The sequence below is a fragment of the Silene latifolia genome, unplaced genomic scaffold (genome assembly GCF_048544455.1).
Source record: "Silene latifolia isolate original U9 population unplaced genomic scaffold, ASM4854445v1 scaffold_20.1, whole genome shotgun sequence".
In the NCBI taxonomy this organism is placed as follows: Eukaryota; Viridiplantae; Streptophyta; class Magnoliopsida; order Caryophyllales; family Caryophyllaceae; genus Silene; species Silene latifolia.
The window spans coordinates 12,442,707-12,457,212 of NW_027413163.1; the positions used below are offsets into that span (position 1 = coordinate 12,442,707).

The 14,506-nt window shown below is 36.8% G+C and overlaps 4 protein-coding genes across 4 annotated transcripts; all 4 read right to left on the reverse strand.

The window, feature by feature from the left end:
* On the reverse strand, positions 1–1,777 carry LOC141638332 (expansin-A7-like). Its single transcript, XM_074447736.1, has 3 exons — positions 1,639–1,777; positions 850–1,165; positions 1–313 (listed from the first exon to the last, which is right to left on the reverse strand). The coding sequence occupies exons 1-3, from the start codon at positions 1,775–1,777 to the stop codon at positions 1–3; spliced, it is 768 nt and encodes a 255-aa protein (XP_074303837.1).
* A 3,828-nt stretch (positions 1,778–5,605) lies between these two features.
* Positions 5,606–8,984, reverse strand: LOC141638341 (PGR5-like protein 1A, chloroplastic). The gene is made up of 10 exons (XM_074447742.1): positions 8,554–8,984; positions 7,783–7,904; positions 7,581–7,677; positions 7,389–7,489; positions 7,254–7,310; positions 7,037–7,113; positions 6,709–6,871; positions 6,522–6,619; positions 6,011–6,087; positions 5,606–5,929 (listed from the first exon to the last, which is right to left on the reverse strand). Exons 1-9 carry the CDS (start codon positions 8,747–8,749, stop codon positions 6,018–6,020), a joined length of 981 nt encoding a protein of 326 aa, XP_074303843.1. The 5' UTR covers positions 8,750–8,984; the 3' UTR covers positions 5,606–5,929; positions 6,011–6,017.
* An 882-nt stretch (positions 8,985–9,866) lies between these two features.
* On the reverse strand, positions 9,867–11,448 carry LOC141638491 (glyoxylate/hydroxypyruvate reductase HPR3-like). Its single transcript, XM_074447905.1, has 2 exons — positions 10,855–11,448; positions 9,867–10,497 (listed from the first exon to the last, which is right to left on the reverse strand). The coding sequence occupies exons 1-2, from the start codon at positions 11,413–11,415 to the stop codon at positions 9,973–9,975; spliced, it is 1,086 nt and encodes a 361-aa protein (XP_074304006.1). The 5' UTR covers positions 11,416–11,448; the 3' UTR covers positions 9,867–9,972.
* A 775-nt stretch (positions 11,449–12,223) lies between these two features.
* On the reverse strand, positions 12,224–14,054 carry LOC141638443 (glyoxylate/hydroxypyruvate reductase HPR3-like). The gene is made up of 2 exons (XM_074447859.1): positions 13,485–14,054; positions 12,224–12,844 (listed from the first exon to the last, which is right to left on the reverse strand). The coding sequence occupies exons 1-2, from the start codon at positions 13,962–13,964 to the stop codon at positions 12,320–12,322; spliced, it is 1,005 nt and encodes a 334-aa protein (XP_074303960.1). The 5' UTR covers positions 13,965–14,054; the 3' UTR covers positions 12,224–12,319.
* Between the last annotated feature and the right edge of the window lie 452 nt (positions 14,055–14,506).

Consider the following 14,506-nt stretch of genomic DNA (forward strand, 5'->3'; position numbering starts at 1 on the left):
CTAGTGAAAGTTAACGGTTGATTGATAAGTACTTCCGACTTGCCAATTAGACGGGGCAACATTGTAGGCGATGATAATCTCTCCGGTGGTATACGATTTGAGCTTAAAACACAAAGCTTGGCCACCCAATTTAGAGAAAACTTGGTAAGAAGCCCCCCAATTTTGAGACATACTAATCCAATTAGTTTGAGAGCCTTTAACCCACATTTGGCATACGTCGCCTGCCCCACCAACGTTCATTACGTACACCAAAAGCCAATATGGGTTGCCTTGGAAGCTAAATCTTATGCCTCCTGATCTTTGGCATGGTACCCTGCATTACACAACGTACCCTACATTAGTTGTCTTTTAAATTAATGTCATGTGCATGTCTTATATGCTTTATCATGTCCATTAATAATCGATGACGGAGGCTTGAACTCGTGACCTATTATAAATATACCTGATTAATTGCTATTAGTCAATTAGGACAAAACCTTATGTTCAGTGGCGGATCTTCGAGCAAATAATAAAGAGGACCGAGGTCTAAATTGTTGATTGGTTTGTGAATATATATATAACAATCACTAATTTAAGGGGAAACAAATGATAATTTTACACTGAAATCTAAAAAAATGATCGGGGGCCGAGCATATAACTAAGGTCATCCACTGCTACTAAAATCTGCCAACATTATTAAATATCATAAATCTGTTCTTGCTATTTGTCAAACAAGGCCTAAATATTTTCGTGTCGTGGTGAACATTTATATAATATTTTATATTTCTAACTAATAGTCAAACCTTGTAAGTTGTAACCTTTGAACTTAAAAAAGTGTTAAGTGAAAGACGCAAAAACATGTTGACATACCTTCGGTAGTTGATAGGGATGATACCGGCCGTGTAAACAGCAAGCCTTTGGAAAGCGGGTTTAGAGAGATCCAAGTGCTCTCGAGGGGGGTTACACCACCCGCCAGCGTTGGTATCCTGGTACCAATTTGGCGGGCAGAGGTTGGTGGCGGTGATAGTGATAGAAGGGCTACCACTAGTGCACCATTTCGAATTAACACACATGACTTGGTAGCAACGACCACAAGCGTAACCATTGTTGAATAACACTGTGCTTAATGCTGCTGTATTGGTTCCGTAACCGTTGCTGAATAAATTTCCGTATCCACATGCGCCTCCTATAATTCAAGACCAAATGGTGTAAACAACAAATCAAAGTAACTCGTTTTAATAAATTAAATCAAACACAGTGGTGAAGCCAGGGAGGGTGCTATTGTATCAAATTGTTAAGGTACAAGACACTATTAGTTCGGCCTCAAGCCCTCAACCATTACCAAGGGTTTGGTTGGGTTAATTCTTTGACATAGTATCATAGCCGACATGACTAAGATTCTTTGACACAATTTTATATTTAACACAAATAAACAGCTATACGAATTAGACAAAGCTCAATCCTACGGTTTTTCTAACGTGTACTCTAAGGATACACATTAATGACCTGAACGTGGTCAAAGTCACAAGATATTTTCATTAATTATGGTAAAAATGAGTATAATATCTTGTGAGTTATTTTTCCACATTGAAAATATTAATGCGTGTTTTTAGGGTACAGGTTAAAAAACCGTTAATGCAATAATCATGTAATATATACCCATGGTGGCAGAGGCGGAATCATCGCCATAGAAAGTAGCATGAGCAAGCTTCCATGGAGTTGGCTGAAAGACACTTTCTCCACGTAATATTACCATACACAACACTACAAACCATAACATTAGAAACTTAGAGGCCATGATTTAATATGTTTAGCCTCCCAAAACTCTTAAAAATAAAATAAAATTATATCTGAAAATTATTATGAACAAATTAGCGTCACACTAAATTTTAGATTAATTTGATTTAAGTTGAAGCAAACATTATATATAATGTTACCAAATATAGAAGAAATTCATTAATCAAGTTGCCAATCATGGAGCCGGCCTGCCATAATCTTAGTGACTCCCACGAATTACTTTGTGGGAAGACTGGTCATAGTACTACGCTTTGTAAGTTGTAACCTTATATACGCAACAAGGCTTTTCAATGGATCGGCCGTCCGTTCTTTGGACGTGGTCAATACACCTGCTAGTCCTGTTCGTAAAATAAGCGGGTATATATGCGAATTGCATTTTTTAAATGTTTGTGGCATTGACTTAATTTGCCCCTAATTTGTCTAAACCCCCGTTAGTGATGGAGCTTATTTATTAATGGGTGTGTTTAGGCCGGGTTGAGAATTATTCAAATAAGAAGCGATTTTGAATGATTTTGTTGTTTTTTATGAATATATTTCCGTATAGCTTAATTTGGTGATGTGGTAAACTTAAATAGGTCGAAAACGCAAGGTCAAAGGTAGAAACAAATAAATTGCTAAAAAAGAGGCAAGAGCAATGCTCCCTAATTAAACACACTTTTCAAGTTTTTATGCTTGAGTAAGGACTCGAGATCAAACCTCGAATTCAACACGGGTTCAAGCTCGAGTCTATCTTCGATAACTTGTCAAAAGAAAAAAAAGGTGTAAGCCCACAAAAATCGACCAAAAATGGAATGTGGTAAGAAATCAAAGAATCCAAGGGAAAAGTGGTCTCTTTGACTCATGATTGGAGATCTTGTACGAGAAATACATACATTATTAGTTTTAAACCCGTGAAAAAAAATACACGGGTCATAATAACATGCGTTATTATTGAATACATGACTCAGGAGCATATAAATGAGCGTTATTAAATGTGAATATCGTGATAATATAAGTAAGTCTATAATTGAAAATTCGACATAAATATAATTTAATTAACCTTTTTTATTCTGATGACATAATACATTTTTCATCATTAATACACATACGGAGTATAATTTAGGAGAAAAGGACGGTTTTTATTCTCACGACTTTCATCATTAATGTAATTAAACTAATCGAATCAATCTATTAGTCGCCACTTCGAACGAATATTACATGGAATGAGAATAAATCAGATAATATGTGATAAGAGTCCCATTTGCCCTATACATTGATGGAAATGAGAATAACCGGATATATCAATTGCAAAATGAGGACAAATAGAAACTACACTCATCTAACTAACATCAATAGTTCTTTCTTAAGATGTATATATCATCTTACGAATAAAATGGATCAATAACACCTCACTTGCATAGATAGGACAAATTATTTTTACTAATCTCAACGACTTATGTGCAATATTATTTTTATCTTATGTACAATACTTTACACATTGTAAGATTAAGACGGATATATCGGTCTTAAATATGAATATGTGATCTATATATGTCAAACTAACATAGTCAAGTTAATATATCATAAAAAAATTGGCCAAATTAAAGATCCGGTAATCTAAAACGACAACCCAACAATGAGATAATAATTCAATTGCACTCATCTGATACTCATATGGCCTATATCAAATATGGCTATATATAAACAGTAGGTATTGCGTAAGACAGTTTTACACTATGAAACGGTCCCAATATTGTGTAAGACGATTTTAGCAATAAATGAACAACTTTTTTACAAAAGTGGATTGTCTCACCGTATGAGACCGTCTTACACAATAATTTATGATATATAAATACATAAATCAACTCTTTCTAAGAATTTTACCCTACTTCATATTACCTATACCCGCAACCGCCCTCTTCCTCTTACAATTACTAACCGACTTTTCATTTTGCCTCCTTTCTCATTGACTATCACCATCTCAAAAATTATCCGTCCTACTGTTATCCCTTTTCTATCTATATGTTAATCGGCCTTTGTTCTTTAATTAGCCTAATTGTACACAATTGTCCACTACTTCAGAACATTCCACATCCCTTCTCCCTCCCCAATCACTCCACCTTCACAGTAGCATAAGACGGTTACTACTCATCCAACATTTCAATTCAATCGCACCTATTTCCCATTTCACTATATTAGAACACGATTCTAACGTGATCAATGCGAATAATCATATATTTGCGTTGTTGTGCCTCGAAATTTGTAGATCTATTGCTAATTGTATCTGGGTCTCCATAATTTTTGAAAATCTAATTTCAAAAGAGGCGGTGTATTATTTTATGTTAAAATTTTCATTTTAAACTATATTTTCACACTTTAAATATTATTATATATCTTTTTTCTTATTTTAGTATATTTTCACTACTTTTGTTATACTCTTTATTGTAGATCTGATGCTCTTGTTAGTATTAAATCATCCCTGTATTTGTGTTCCAAGAAAATATTCTTTTTTTTTTTAATTAAATTCTATTTTTAAGACTTTTTCCTTTTTAGTATTTTTTATATTTAGTTTTTTTTCTATATTATTGAAGTACTTTAGTATGTTTTTTTAATTTAAATATACTTTCTTTTTGGACTACTATTTAAATTATTTTCCATAATTATTTTCTGATGATTATTGTGTTTGTGTCATGAACCATAGTTATATTATTTCGATTTCAACAAAAAATTCATTTTTTTTATTTTTTATTTTTTTTCCTTTAAAATGTTTCTGGTATTTTTTATTTTAAATAAAGAATGGCTTATATACGCAACTTTATTTTTTTGCTAGTTATTAAATATTTTATCATTTAGAAAAATAAAATAAATATTTTAATTATTTTTTTAATAATTTAATTAAAGACAAAAATCTAATCAATCATAAATATCATATAGTAAAGACAAATTAACTTGATTGATTTTTTTTTTTTGTTGAAGTAACTAGATTATTTTCTACTACGTATAATGTATTTTAATTATCTTTTTAATAAGTTAATTAAAGACAAAAATCTGATCAATCATAAATATCATATAGTAAAGACAAATTAACTTGATTGATTTTTTTTGTTGAAGTAACTTGATTATTTTCTACTACGTATAATGTTCAATGAAGATTTGTCTAGAAAAAATGAAAATAAAAGCTTCTGAAGAAAATGAACTGGCCAATTTATATTAATTTTCAGTACAATTTTCCATTTATTTTGTCTTTAGTGTAAGATTGAATGTATTTAATTTTTTTTTTTATCATAAGCTTTTTAACATATGAATATGAATATACGAATAAGATTAATCAGGATAAAAATTGAGTTGATGAAAAGAGATGAGAGGAGAGAGAGTAATTAAATGTTGTATGAATCATGGGGGGTCTCATATATAACCAATTCTCTCAAATGCATCAGCCAATCAGAAGCCAAAGAAAAACCCAACTTTTATACTATGTAGATATGAACACGATATGATAACTGTATGCATCCCTGACTAGTAGAGATGAGAGCCGTTACCACTTGTTTAAGAGATGAGAGCTGTTACCACTCACACCAACCAACTTTGGTTCGTAGACCTTAATTTGGTGATGTGGTAAACTTAAGCTATCATAACAAAGTAGTCTTAAATAGGTCGAAAACGCACGGTCAAAGGTAGAAACAAATAAATCACTAAAAAAGAGGCAAGAGCAATGCTTGCTAAGTTGCTAATTAAACACACTTTTCAAGTTTTTATGCTCGAGTAAGGATTCGAGATCAAACCTGGAATTCAAGACGGGTCAAAGCATTTAAAAATGGACAAAAATGGTATGTGGTAAGAAATCAAAGAATAGAAGAGAGAAATGGCCTGTTTGATTCATGATTGAAGATCTTGCAAGAGAATACATACATTATATGAACATGATATGATAACTGTACGTATGCATCCCTGACTAGTAGAGTAGTAGTAAAAGACTGCAGTGGAATGTGGAATATACATGGTTTACAGTATTACACAAGTGTTTATTGGCAATTCGGTAAATGTCAATCGATCACCACAAGAGCTCGAGAAAAAAAATGAAATATCTTGGTCCCTCGTCTCAAACGACAAAGCAATATCAGCATCCCCACCACACCTTGTAATATGCTTGAATCTACACTATCTTGTACAAAGGCTGCATTCACATTACAGTAGTTACAATGATATCGGTGATAACATCAGCAAACTTACAAGTATGGCATTGCATTGCATGTACCTTGATCTCAAGCCTGGCTTCCTTCTGGCAGGGTTATCAGGCGACTCTTTGAATCATAGATTAGTTCTGTCGCACAGCTGGAGAATAATGTTTTGACAGTGATTAGAATAGTCGAAACTCAAACGTGTCACAAAGTCTCTTATGAATGATGAGGTATGAGAATCAGATGTATGCACCCTAGACATGACAAATGTCTTATTCTGTACGAATCCATCATTTTGGGTATACTATGCACTTCGGGAGGTGTTTGGTCGGGTTGGTTTTGATCGTGCTTTTATAGGGTCATTTAAGGTCTGAATCGGATCATTTCCAATGGTATACCAGTGATGCTTTTTAGTTTTCGAAAAAAATGGGTATTTTGAGAGGTTTTTATTTAAGTTTAGGGGTACCAGTACTGATGTTTTCGAAAAATGAGGGATACCACGTAGAGAGACGGTTTTGGTGGAACTGACATTATGAAATGCTTGCAGTGAATAGATGGGGACTATAGAATGTGTGGGCAGAAACTTACTTGGTGCATTTCAACTTGTTAGCGTTTCCCCCGCTGGAAATTGAAAGGATAGTCCCGAAGAACGAAAGGTTCTCTGTACCACAGTTGGGACATGGGCCCTAACACAAGTACAGAACCTATAGTTACAATCTTAATCTTAAATTATACCAATCATTAATACTTTTAATAAGAGTGGCAGTAATATTACCTTCAAGATAAGGAAATCTTTGACAATCAACTTAGTGATGGCCTGGGATATCCATAGTATCGCAGGCAATGCAGCGAACCAAGTGAAAATGAAGCTGAATGGCTCTGGAAGCTCCAATAGCAGCGTTATCTCAAATCCCGTCAAATCATCCAGAAAGAAAAACCTGTCCGTCACCAAAACATTATTGTTTTAACTTTCCACGGAAAACATGTCTGCCTAGGTCTTTCAGTCTTTATTGTTTTAACTCTCCCCGAAAAAGTAAATTTGTATCCGAACATATTGTTTCAAGAGTAATTAGTAGATGTAGAACGTGCTACTTATTACTTACAGTCCAAGCGCAACTACTGCAGCGGGAACATTCAACAGAAACATTTTGAAATAGTCGACTGTCAGGTCACTGTAAACCTGTCATACTGAAGCTTATCAGAAAAGCAGAAGAGAAGAAACCCTTTTAGCTGAAATTATATTACGGCGTACAAAATATTAATTTAGACGAGTAGACACTTCCAAGCTTAATTGAGTTATCCAACAAGTAAATGACATACCTTTCGACTCCTGAGACTGCACCGAGGACCCTCTACGACAATCATACTTCCTTCCGTCTACAAAGGTGAAATGTGTCAAGGATTCATGATACGGAAGCTAGAAGAAGCTTAGGGCACAAAGTGGAAAGTACGGACCTTAAGTTTCAACTTGAGGTCATCAAACTCTTGATCTGACAAAATTGGTTTTCCGGCTACGTAAGCCATTGAAGCTTCTAAAAACCTCTGCTCATCACCACCTGATTAGCAATATTAATCCATCAGCAGTGAGTCTTGTATGTGAAACCATCTCATATAAATTTGACATATAATGTTTAATTAAGAACGCACTTAGCATAACTACGCTGCTTCCTTCCCACATAAGCTCTTCCTTGAGATTATCGAATTCTTCATTAGACATGATTGCCTTTCCCTCATAGTAGAATGACTGGTCATATATAAGGCAAGCGAACAATCAACGATGCAGCTAATTCAAAGTCAGAGAACCAGTAGGTTACAGAAACAAAGAAACAAGGAGTTACTATGTGTATACTTGTAGTGCTTGTAGGAAGTCTTGTTCAAGCTCTCCAAGCGACTTCTTCTGCTTCTTATCGATACTGCAATATTGTAACATGTTACTATCTACCTCTTCTTCTCCAGCTTCAACCTGCTGCCCTGAAATAATACAGTTTGCCATGCATCACATGATTGTAATCTTCACACTAACATTAATCGGATAATGCAAAAATGATGTCTTTCATGCCTGCATGGTATATAACAAAAACCATGAAATTTCTTGTGACTTTTACATTGAAATGTAAATTGAAGATCACCAATACATTACCCCAATTCCCAACACCATGTGCTGAAAGTCCACTTCATGAGTTATTGGAGGCTGTCAGGATTCGAACTCGTGACCTTTCTGTCTCTGATATCATGATAGGTGAACTATCTGAACCAAAACCTTAAGGTGATGGTTGAGGTTCAACAATTATATTTATTTCTTATTACTTACAAGTTACTAATCCCCCAAAACAGTGAAAGAGTTGACCATGACAAAACAGAAACTGAGGAATCTATGAATTGTTTCCATTATTTCGTCAAAATGAAGTAATTCCACATTTCTAGCAATTTTCAATTCCTATCTAATCGGAAGCTTTATATACAAAACTTCCATGTCAAAAAGAATAATTGAGCATAACAAAACTAAAAAACAAATTGAAATCCTAAGAAATATTCAATCATCATATATATTTAAAAAAAAAAAACATTTTTTTTCTAGTTAGGGTTAAATTCACAAAATTAAACAGCAAGAAAAAAAGACCTGGTTTATCAGTAGTAGCCCGTGGTGCAAGTAAGATGAATTTACGTCGAATAGCCAGACGACGAGAGCCCGTAAAACGAATGGATTCATCCCTTAATGATGAAGAAACTAATGAAACCGAATTTCTAGATTTAGGAATTGGAGAAGTGAACAATCTTGGTGATGTTAAGGCAGCAACCCCAAGTTTTGAGGCCATTTTTTTAATACTTGTATTTTTCAGGTGAAAAACTTCTAAGTGTAAGTGAGAAGAGGATGATCAATTAGGAATGGTAAAACAGAGGATACTCTGAACATTGTGAGGTGAGGAGAAATTGAGAAAGAGAGACATGTGAGACAAGAGAGTTTTTTGAGTGATTGAGTTTCGAGGGATCTTTTGCAGATAAGGTAACGGTCTAATGTGTGGAGTTCATTCATTTTCACAATATTTATTTGATTGTGTTTGATTTCACTATATATGCCATGTCATCATGGACAAGGTTATGAACTAGGTTGTTTAGACTTTAAAATAATTAGAATTGTCGCGTACTACTACTCGCGTATCATATAAAATGGTTTACGTAATATAATTTGATTACCACCACTTATAACTTGCAATTATAATGGAAAGAGTTAGGGCAATCAGTTATATATCATCTTACTCTTGTGCTAACAAAACAAAAAAAGTTGTTTCCGAATTAACCAAGATGAATATCAATTAATGTATTATACAACTGGTTGTATATACAACTTATTTTATGTAGTCGAGCTTTGTTATAAAGTTGTCGAACTCTACAAGCAAAATTATCGAGATATGATACAAAGTTATTGAGTTTAATAGAATAATTATTAAGCTCAATAATTTTGTAAAATAGCTTAATAACTTTGTGTGAGAGCTCAACACCTTTAAGCCTATTGTATAGTGCTAATATACAACTAGTTGTAGGATAATATTTATGGATGAATATTGCTTTGAGAATTGCATCGAATGACTGATAAAGTGATAATTCACATTAATAAGAAATTCATTCACTTTATTGAACAATTTTCCTTTTTCCCATCATTATCAAAATAACGCGTCTTTGATTCCAGAGGTACTTGGAGTCTTGTAATGTACAAAAATTACAAATATATAAGAAGCAATTTAAAAAGTTACAATAATTTATGGTAAAAAAAAAATTAACATCTCATTCAATAATTACACTTGTAATTGAAGCTTGTATACCTCGTGTTGGGCTTCTGCTGCATCTGTGCCCACTGTCCATACGATATTGTCCGCTTTGAGCCAAGCCCTCACGGATTTACTCTTGGACTCCTTCCCAAAAAGTCTTGTACTATTATATTTTGTATATAGTTATAAAGATGAGCTTTCATTTGTATTCTACCGATGTCGCGATGTGGGATATGGGTTTGCACCCTAACAGAGGGAAAATCAAGTTTGATTTAATCCAATTTTACAGGACTTAGCAAGGGCTTGTTTGCAAAGAAGGCCAACAAATTCCCTAATGCAGTATCTTTAGCAGCCTGAAGCGATTCAGGAGTCAAAACCGCTTGATGAGGTGACATCACCACATTATTCAAACCAAACAACTCCTTAGGCACGCTTGGTTCATTCTCATACACATCAAGACCAACCCCTCCTAGCCTTCCTTCCACCAGAAACCTCACCATTTCCGCCTCATCGATCAAACCCCCACGGCCAACATTGATCAAAATACCCTTGTTTCCCAAGGCAGTCATGACATCCTTATTGATCATGTGGCGGGTTTGATCGTTTAAGGTACAACAAAGGATGAGAATGTCTGACTCAAGTGCTAAGTTATGGACTGTGTCGTAGAAACGGTATGGAACTGATGGGTTATTGCGCCTTGAGGTGTATGCAATTGTGCAACCAAATGGAATGAGTCTCTTGGCCACCCGTGAACCGATGCTTCCTAGACCTACAATGCCTACTCGTTTCCTGGTTAACTGCAATTACCACAATTGTCATGAACTCATGATTGAGGTTCAATTCAAATGCTATACATGAGAATTCTCAACAAATAATAAGCATTCAACTTGATGAAAATATATTGTACGAAACTTTGATCAGACCAAAGTGGCTTGAGTGTAGTGGAGCACGGGAGTGCCTCAAAGCGTTGCAAAAAGGCAACGAATTGAGAGGTCCCGGGCGAGACTCCCTACACGGGAGTGTTGCGGTATCCACCTAAGTCCCCGGGTTTGCAGGGTATTCGAGTGTTCCCTTGGGTAACCAAAAAAAAAAAAGAAACTATGATCAGCGAACAACCCAAACTGAGAATTGAGGATAACAAAAAAACATCTTACACTAAAACCAAGTGGAATCTCCCGACAAAGAGGCCAAGACCCGACCCGAACAAACCGATCAGCAGTGGAAATTCCCCGAAGCACATCCAGCAACAACCCTACAGCGTACTCAGCAACATCAGTTGAAAAAGCGTCACCAATATTAGCAACGGATATCCCACGACGGCCACACTCAGCAAGATCAATGTGGTCGGTTCCGACAGAGGACCCGACCACGCACTCCAAATAAGGAAGGCAATCCATCGTGTCCTTCCCTAGTTGGGACAGCCCTGAACAGTACACAGCTCGGACTCCACCTGCGTGGGCCCGTAGGGTGTCCTTGTAGGCCTCTCTGTCAGGGCCCACGTCTGCGGTTGGGTCCAGCAGGGTGAAGTATGAGGAAAGGTACTCGAAGGAGGTGAGTCCGGGGACGGGTTCCCGATGTATTAGGAGGAGTGGTTTCGGGTTTGGGTTTGGGTTTGGGTTCGGGTGGGGTTGGTGAGGAGTTTTGGAGTTTGCCATTGTTGAAAATGCGAGTGGAATTGGAAAAGTATGCGTTAGGCTAGTGAGAATGACGTGCATTATGTGTTATTATAAACATCACTTACCACTGAGTAGTTCTCTTTAATGCGATTTTTTACTAATATTGTGTAAAACGGATCTTAATTATCTACAAGATAGCCATATATGGTAAAAATAAGCTGTCAAAATAATCTGTTTTATAATATATTTGTGTAATACCGTGTTACACCGGTACTTGTATATAACCAAATGGATGAAAACGAAACGAGCTCGAAATAGAAATTGCTGATTAATTATGACAAGCTGCCAATTCAGTGGATTAATAGGCCTATATGCCTGAAATGAGTAAAGTAATGGAGAATGCAGTGGACTGCTGAGTCTGTGATTGAGAAAGCCCTTGGTTTCTTAGCTTAACATAGTAATAAGATGAGAATTAGTTGAATTTCAATTTCATTTCATGATCTCCTAGTTAGTTATTCCGTGTTAAATAATACTCCGTAACAGCTATTTATAGATTTGGTGATGATTCCTATTACTGAGTTGGTGTAGCTTAACCCGGGTGCAATTCCTTAAATTATGCATTCTAATTTCAGTGATGTAACCGGAGTTCTGTGTTGCTTTCTCTGTGAGCAGCAGTGTTCCTCCCTCTGCAATTTCTGCATTCCTTGTTTACTATAGTAGAATTAACAGCTGCATCATCGCAGGATTGGTTTGGTCAGTTTCTCGTTTAAGACAGTCACGTGATGAGATTAAAATGAGACTGATTCATATGATGTGCCGGTTATTTCATCAAAAATTAGTAAGTGGTAGAGCTTGCAAACCTAACCGGGCAGTTCAGGGAATGGCATTGCCTACTGCTCCGTATCAGTTACTATCAGATAAAGCAGCGAGTTTATTAAGACATTCATACATGATTCTTTCATTAAACCCTAATGAAATACCTCTGAGTTTGGAGGCATGAAGCTTAATCAAATTTTACAGGACTTATCAAGGGCTTGTTTGCAAAGAAGGCCAACAAATTCACTAGAGCAGCATCTTTAGAGGCCTGAACTGATTCCGGAGTCAAGACCGCTTGATGAGGAGACAACACAACATTATCCAAACCAAACAACTCCTTAGGCACGCTTGGTTCATACTCAAACACATCAAGACCAGCTCCTCCTAGTCTTCCTTCCACTAAAAACCTCACCATCTCGGGCTCATTGATCAAACCCCCACGACCAACATTGATCAATACACCCTTGTTTCCCAAGGCGGTCATGACATCCGTATTTATCATGTGGTGTGTTTGGTCAGTCAGGGTGCAACAAAGGATGAGAATATCGGACTCAAGAGCCAATTTATGAACGGTCTCATAGAAAGGGTATGGAACAGAGGGATTATAGCGCCTTGAGGTGTATGCAATGGTGCAACCAAATGGAACGAGTCTCTTGGCAACCCGTGAACCGATGCTTCCCAGTCCTACAATGCCTACTCGCTTTCTTGTTAACTGCAATTACCACAAATGCCATTCCACTGATTTTCAATTTTTTGATAATTCAGATGCAAATTAAATGCTATAAATTATCGATAAGAATCCTCAATACAGAAATAACAATTCGACTCAGAAAAGAAAATTGTACCACCTAAACTTTTTAGGAGTCTTTCTAATCGCTCGAGTATTCAAACTAACGGAAACACAATTGACAATTTCGCTCTTCTTACATTGTTAACTTTGGAAAGGACATAGCTTAAATTTTTAAGGACTTTACATAGTTTCGCTTTTATTCGTAAAATTGGTATCTGTGACAATAGTTCATGGGTTAGAAGTTTAGAACCCCCTCCCTCCCGAAAAATCTCGTGTCCTCCGAGAGGACGGTACTCCTTACACTCAAAAGGCAATCTTATCAAATAGAATATTATAATAGCTTAGGTCTAAGGAGTCATATATTAGCTGGGAGGACAGACAGTTTAAATAAAGTTTTAAAACTGATGCAGGTGAAAATTGACCCGACTCATTGCCATCCCTAACTCTCGACTCTACGAATCCCGGTTTAATTAAGTCAACTATATGTAAATTCTTCATTACAATAACAAGATCAGCAAAATTCAAAATGAGAAAATCCAAAGACCGAAACTTAACAACTCACACTGGAACCAAGCGGATACGCCCCAGAAAGAGGCCAAGACCCGACCCGAACAAACCGATCCGCAGCGGAGATTCTTCGGAGCACATCCAACAACAACCCGACAGCACAATCGGCGACATCATCAGAAAACGCGTCCCCATTATTAGTAACAGCTATCCCACGGCGACGACACTCAGTTAGATCAATATGGTCGGTACCAACAGCGGTACCGACCACACACTCGACGGCCGGGAGGCAGTCGAGCGTGTCCTTCCTTAGGGGGGACAAACCCATACAGTATACCGCGCGGACCCCGCTTGCGTGGGCCCGCAGAAGGTCTTTGTACTTGTCGCTGTCGGACCCCACCTCAGCGGTGGGGTCAAGCAGGGTGAAGTACGAGGAGAGGTGCTTGAAGAAGGAGACATTGTAGTCGGGTACTCGGTTGATTAGGAGTAGTGGTTTCGGGTTCGGGTTTGGGTTCAAGATTGAGGAGTTTGTCATTGTCGGGAGAGTACGGGCGCGATCGGATGGAATGAGGGGGTTGACTTTTGGGAAGGGAATAAATGAATAAAATGATTGGTTTTGGTACTTTGGTTGGTTTAATAGAGAAGCCAGATTCATGCCAAAATGTTACTTCTATTAATTGTACTAAAATTTTGCCCGGTTACATTTCGGCATGAATCCTTGCATTTAAACCACCTATCAAACGAGTACGGCGTGCGGGGTTTGTGTTCGGCAAAATTCGAGTCAGATTTATTTTGCAAAGAGTCTTTCTTGTAACGGTCTTTTTAAAGAGATCTTTCACAGCTCCTCCTCACTTGCCCCTAGACCTGGCAAAATTGACCTCACCCGAATGACCCGACTCAAATAATTCGACCCGACACCCGAACTTGACACGACCCGAATTGACACGAATTTTATTGTTGCAAACTGATTATTATCCACAAATAACTTGATAATAACTAACCCGAAATAACCCGAACCCCAGACGAGGTCCGACCCAACCTGACTCGATGTTCGCAGATCTGAAATGACCCGACTCG

Coding starts and splice junctions, on each gene's coding strand:
- LOC141638332 (XM_074447736.1), bottom strand. CDS start 1,777: ATGGCCTCTAAGTTTCTAATGTTATGGTTTGTAGTGTTGTGTATGGTA. Junction 1,166..1,638: donor TTCCGCCTCTGCCACCATGG/GTATATATTACA, acceptor CTTGAATTATAG/GAGGCGCATGTGGATACGGA. Junction 314..849: donor ATCCCTATCAACTACCGAAG/GTATGTCAACAT, acceptor TGTGTAATGCAG/GGTACCATGCCAAAGATCAG.
- LOC141638341 (XM_074447742.1), bottom strand. CDS start 8,749: ATGGCCTCAAAACTTGGGGTTGCTGCCTTAACATCACCAAGATTGTTC. Junction 7,905..8,553: donor GGCTACTACTGATAAACCAG/GTCTTTTTTTCT, acceptor GTATTATTTCAG/GGCAGCAGGTTGAAGCTGGA. Junction 7,490..7,580: donor AAGCAGCGTAGTTATGCTAA/GTGCGTTCTTAA, acceptor ATTGCTAATCAG/GTGGTGATGAGCAGAGGTTT.
- LOC141638491 (XM_074447905.1), bottom strand. CDS start 11,415: ATGCACGTCATTCTCACTAGCCTAACGCATACTTTTCCAATTCCACTC. Junction 10,498..10,854: donor AGATTCCACTTGGTTTTAGT/GTAAGATGTTTT, acceptor TGGTAATTGCAG/TTAACCAGGAAACGAGTAGG.
- LOC141638443 (XM_074447859.1), bottom strand. CDS start 13,964: ATGACAAACTCCTCAATCTTGAACCCAAACCCGAACCCGAAACCACTA. Junction 12,845..13,484: donor CGTATCCGCTTGGTTCCAGT/GTGAGTTGTTAA, acceptor TGGTAATTGCAG/TTAACAAGAAAGCGAGTAGG.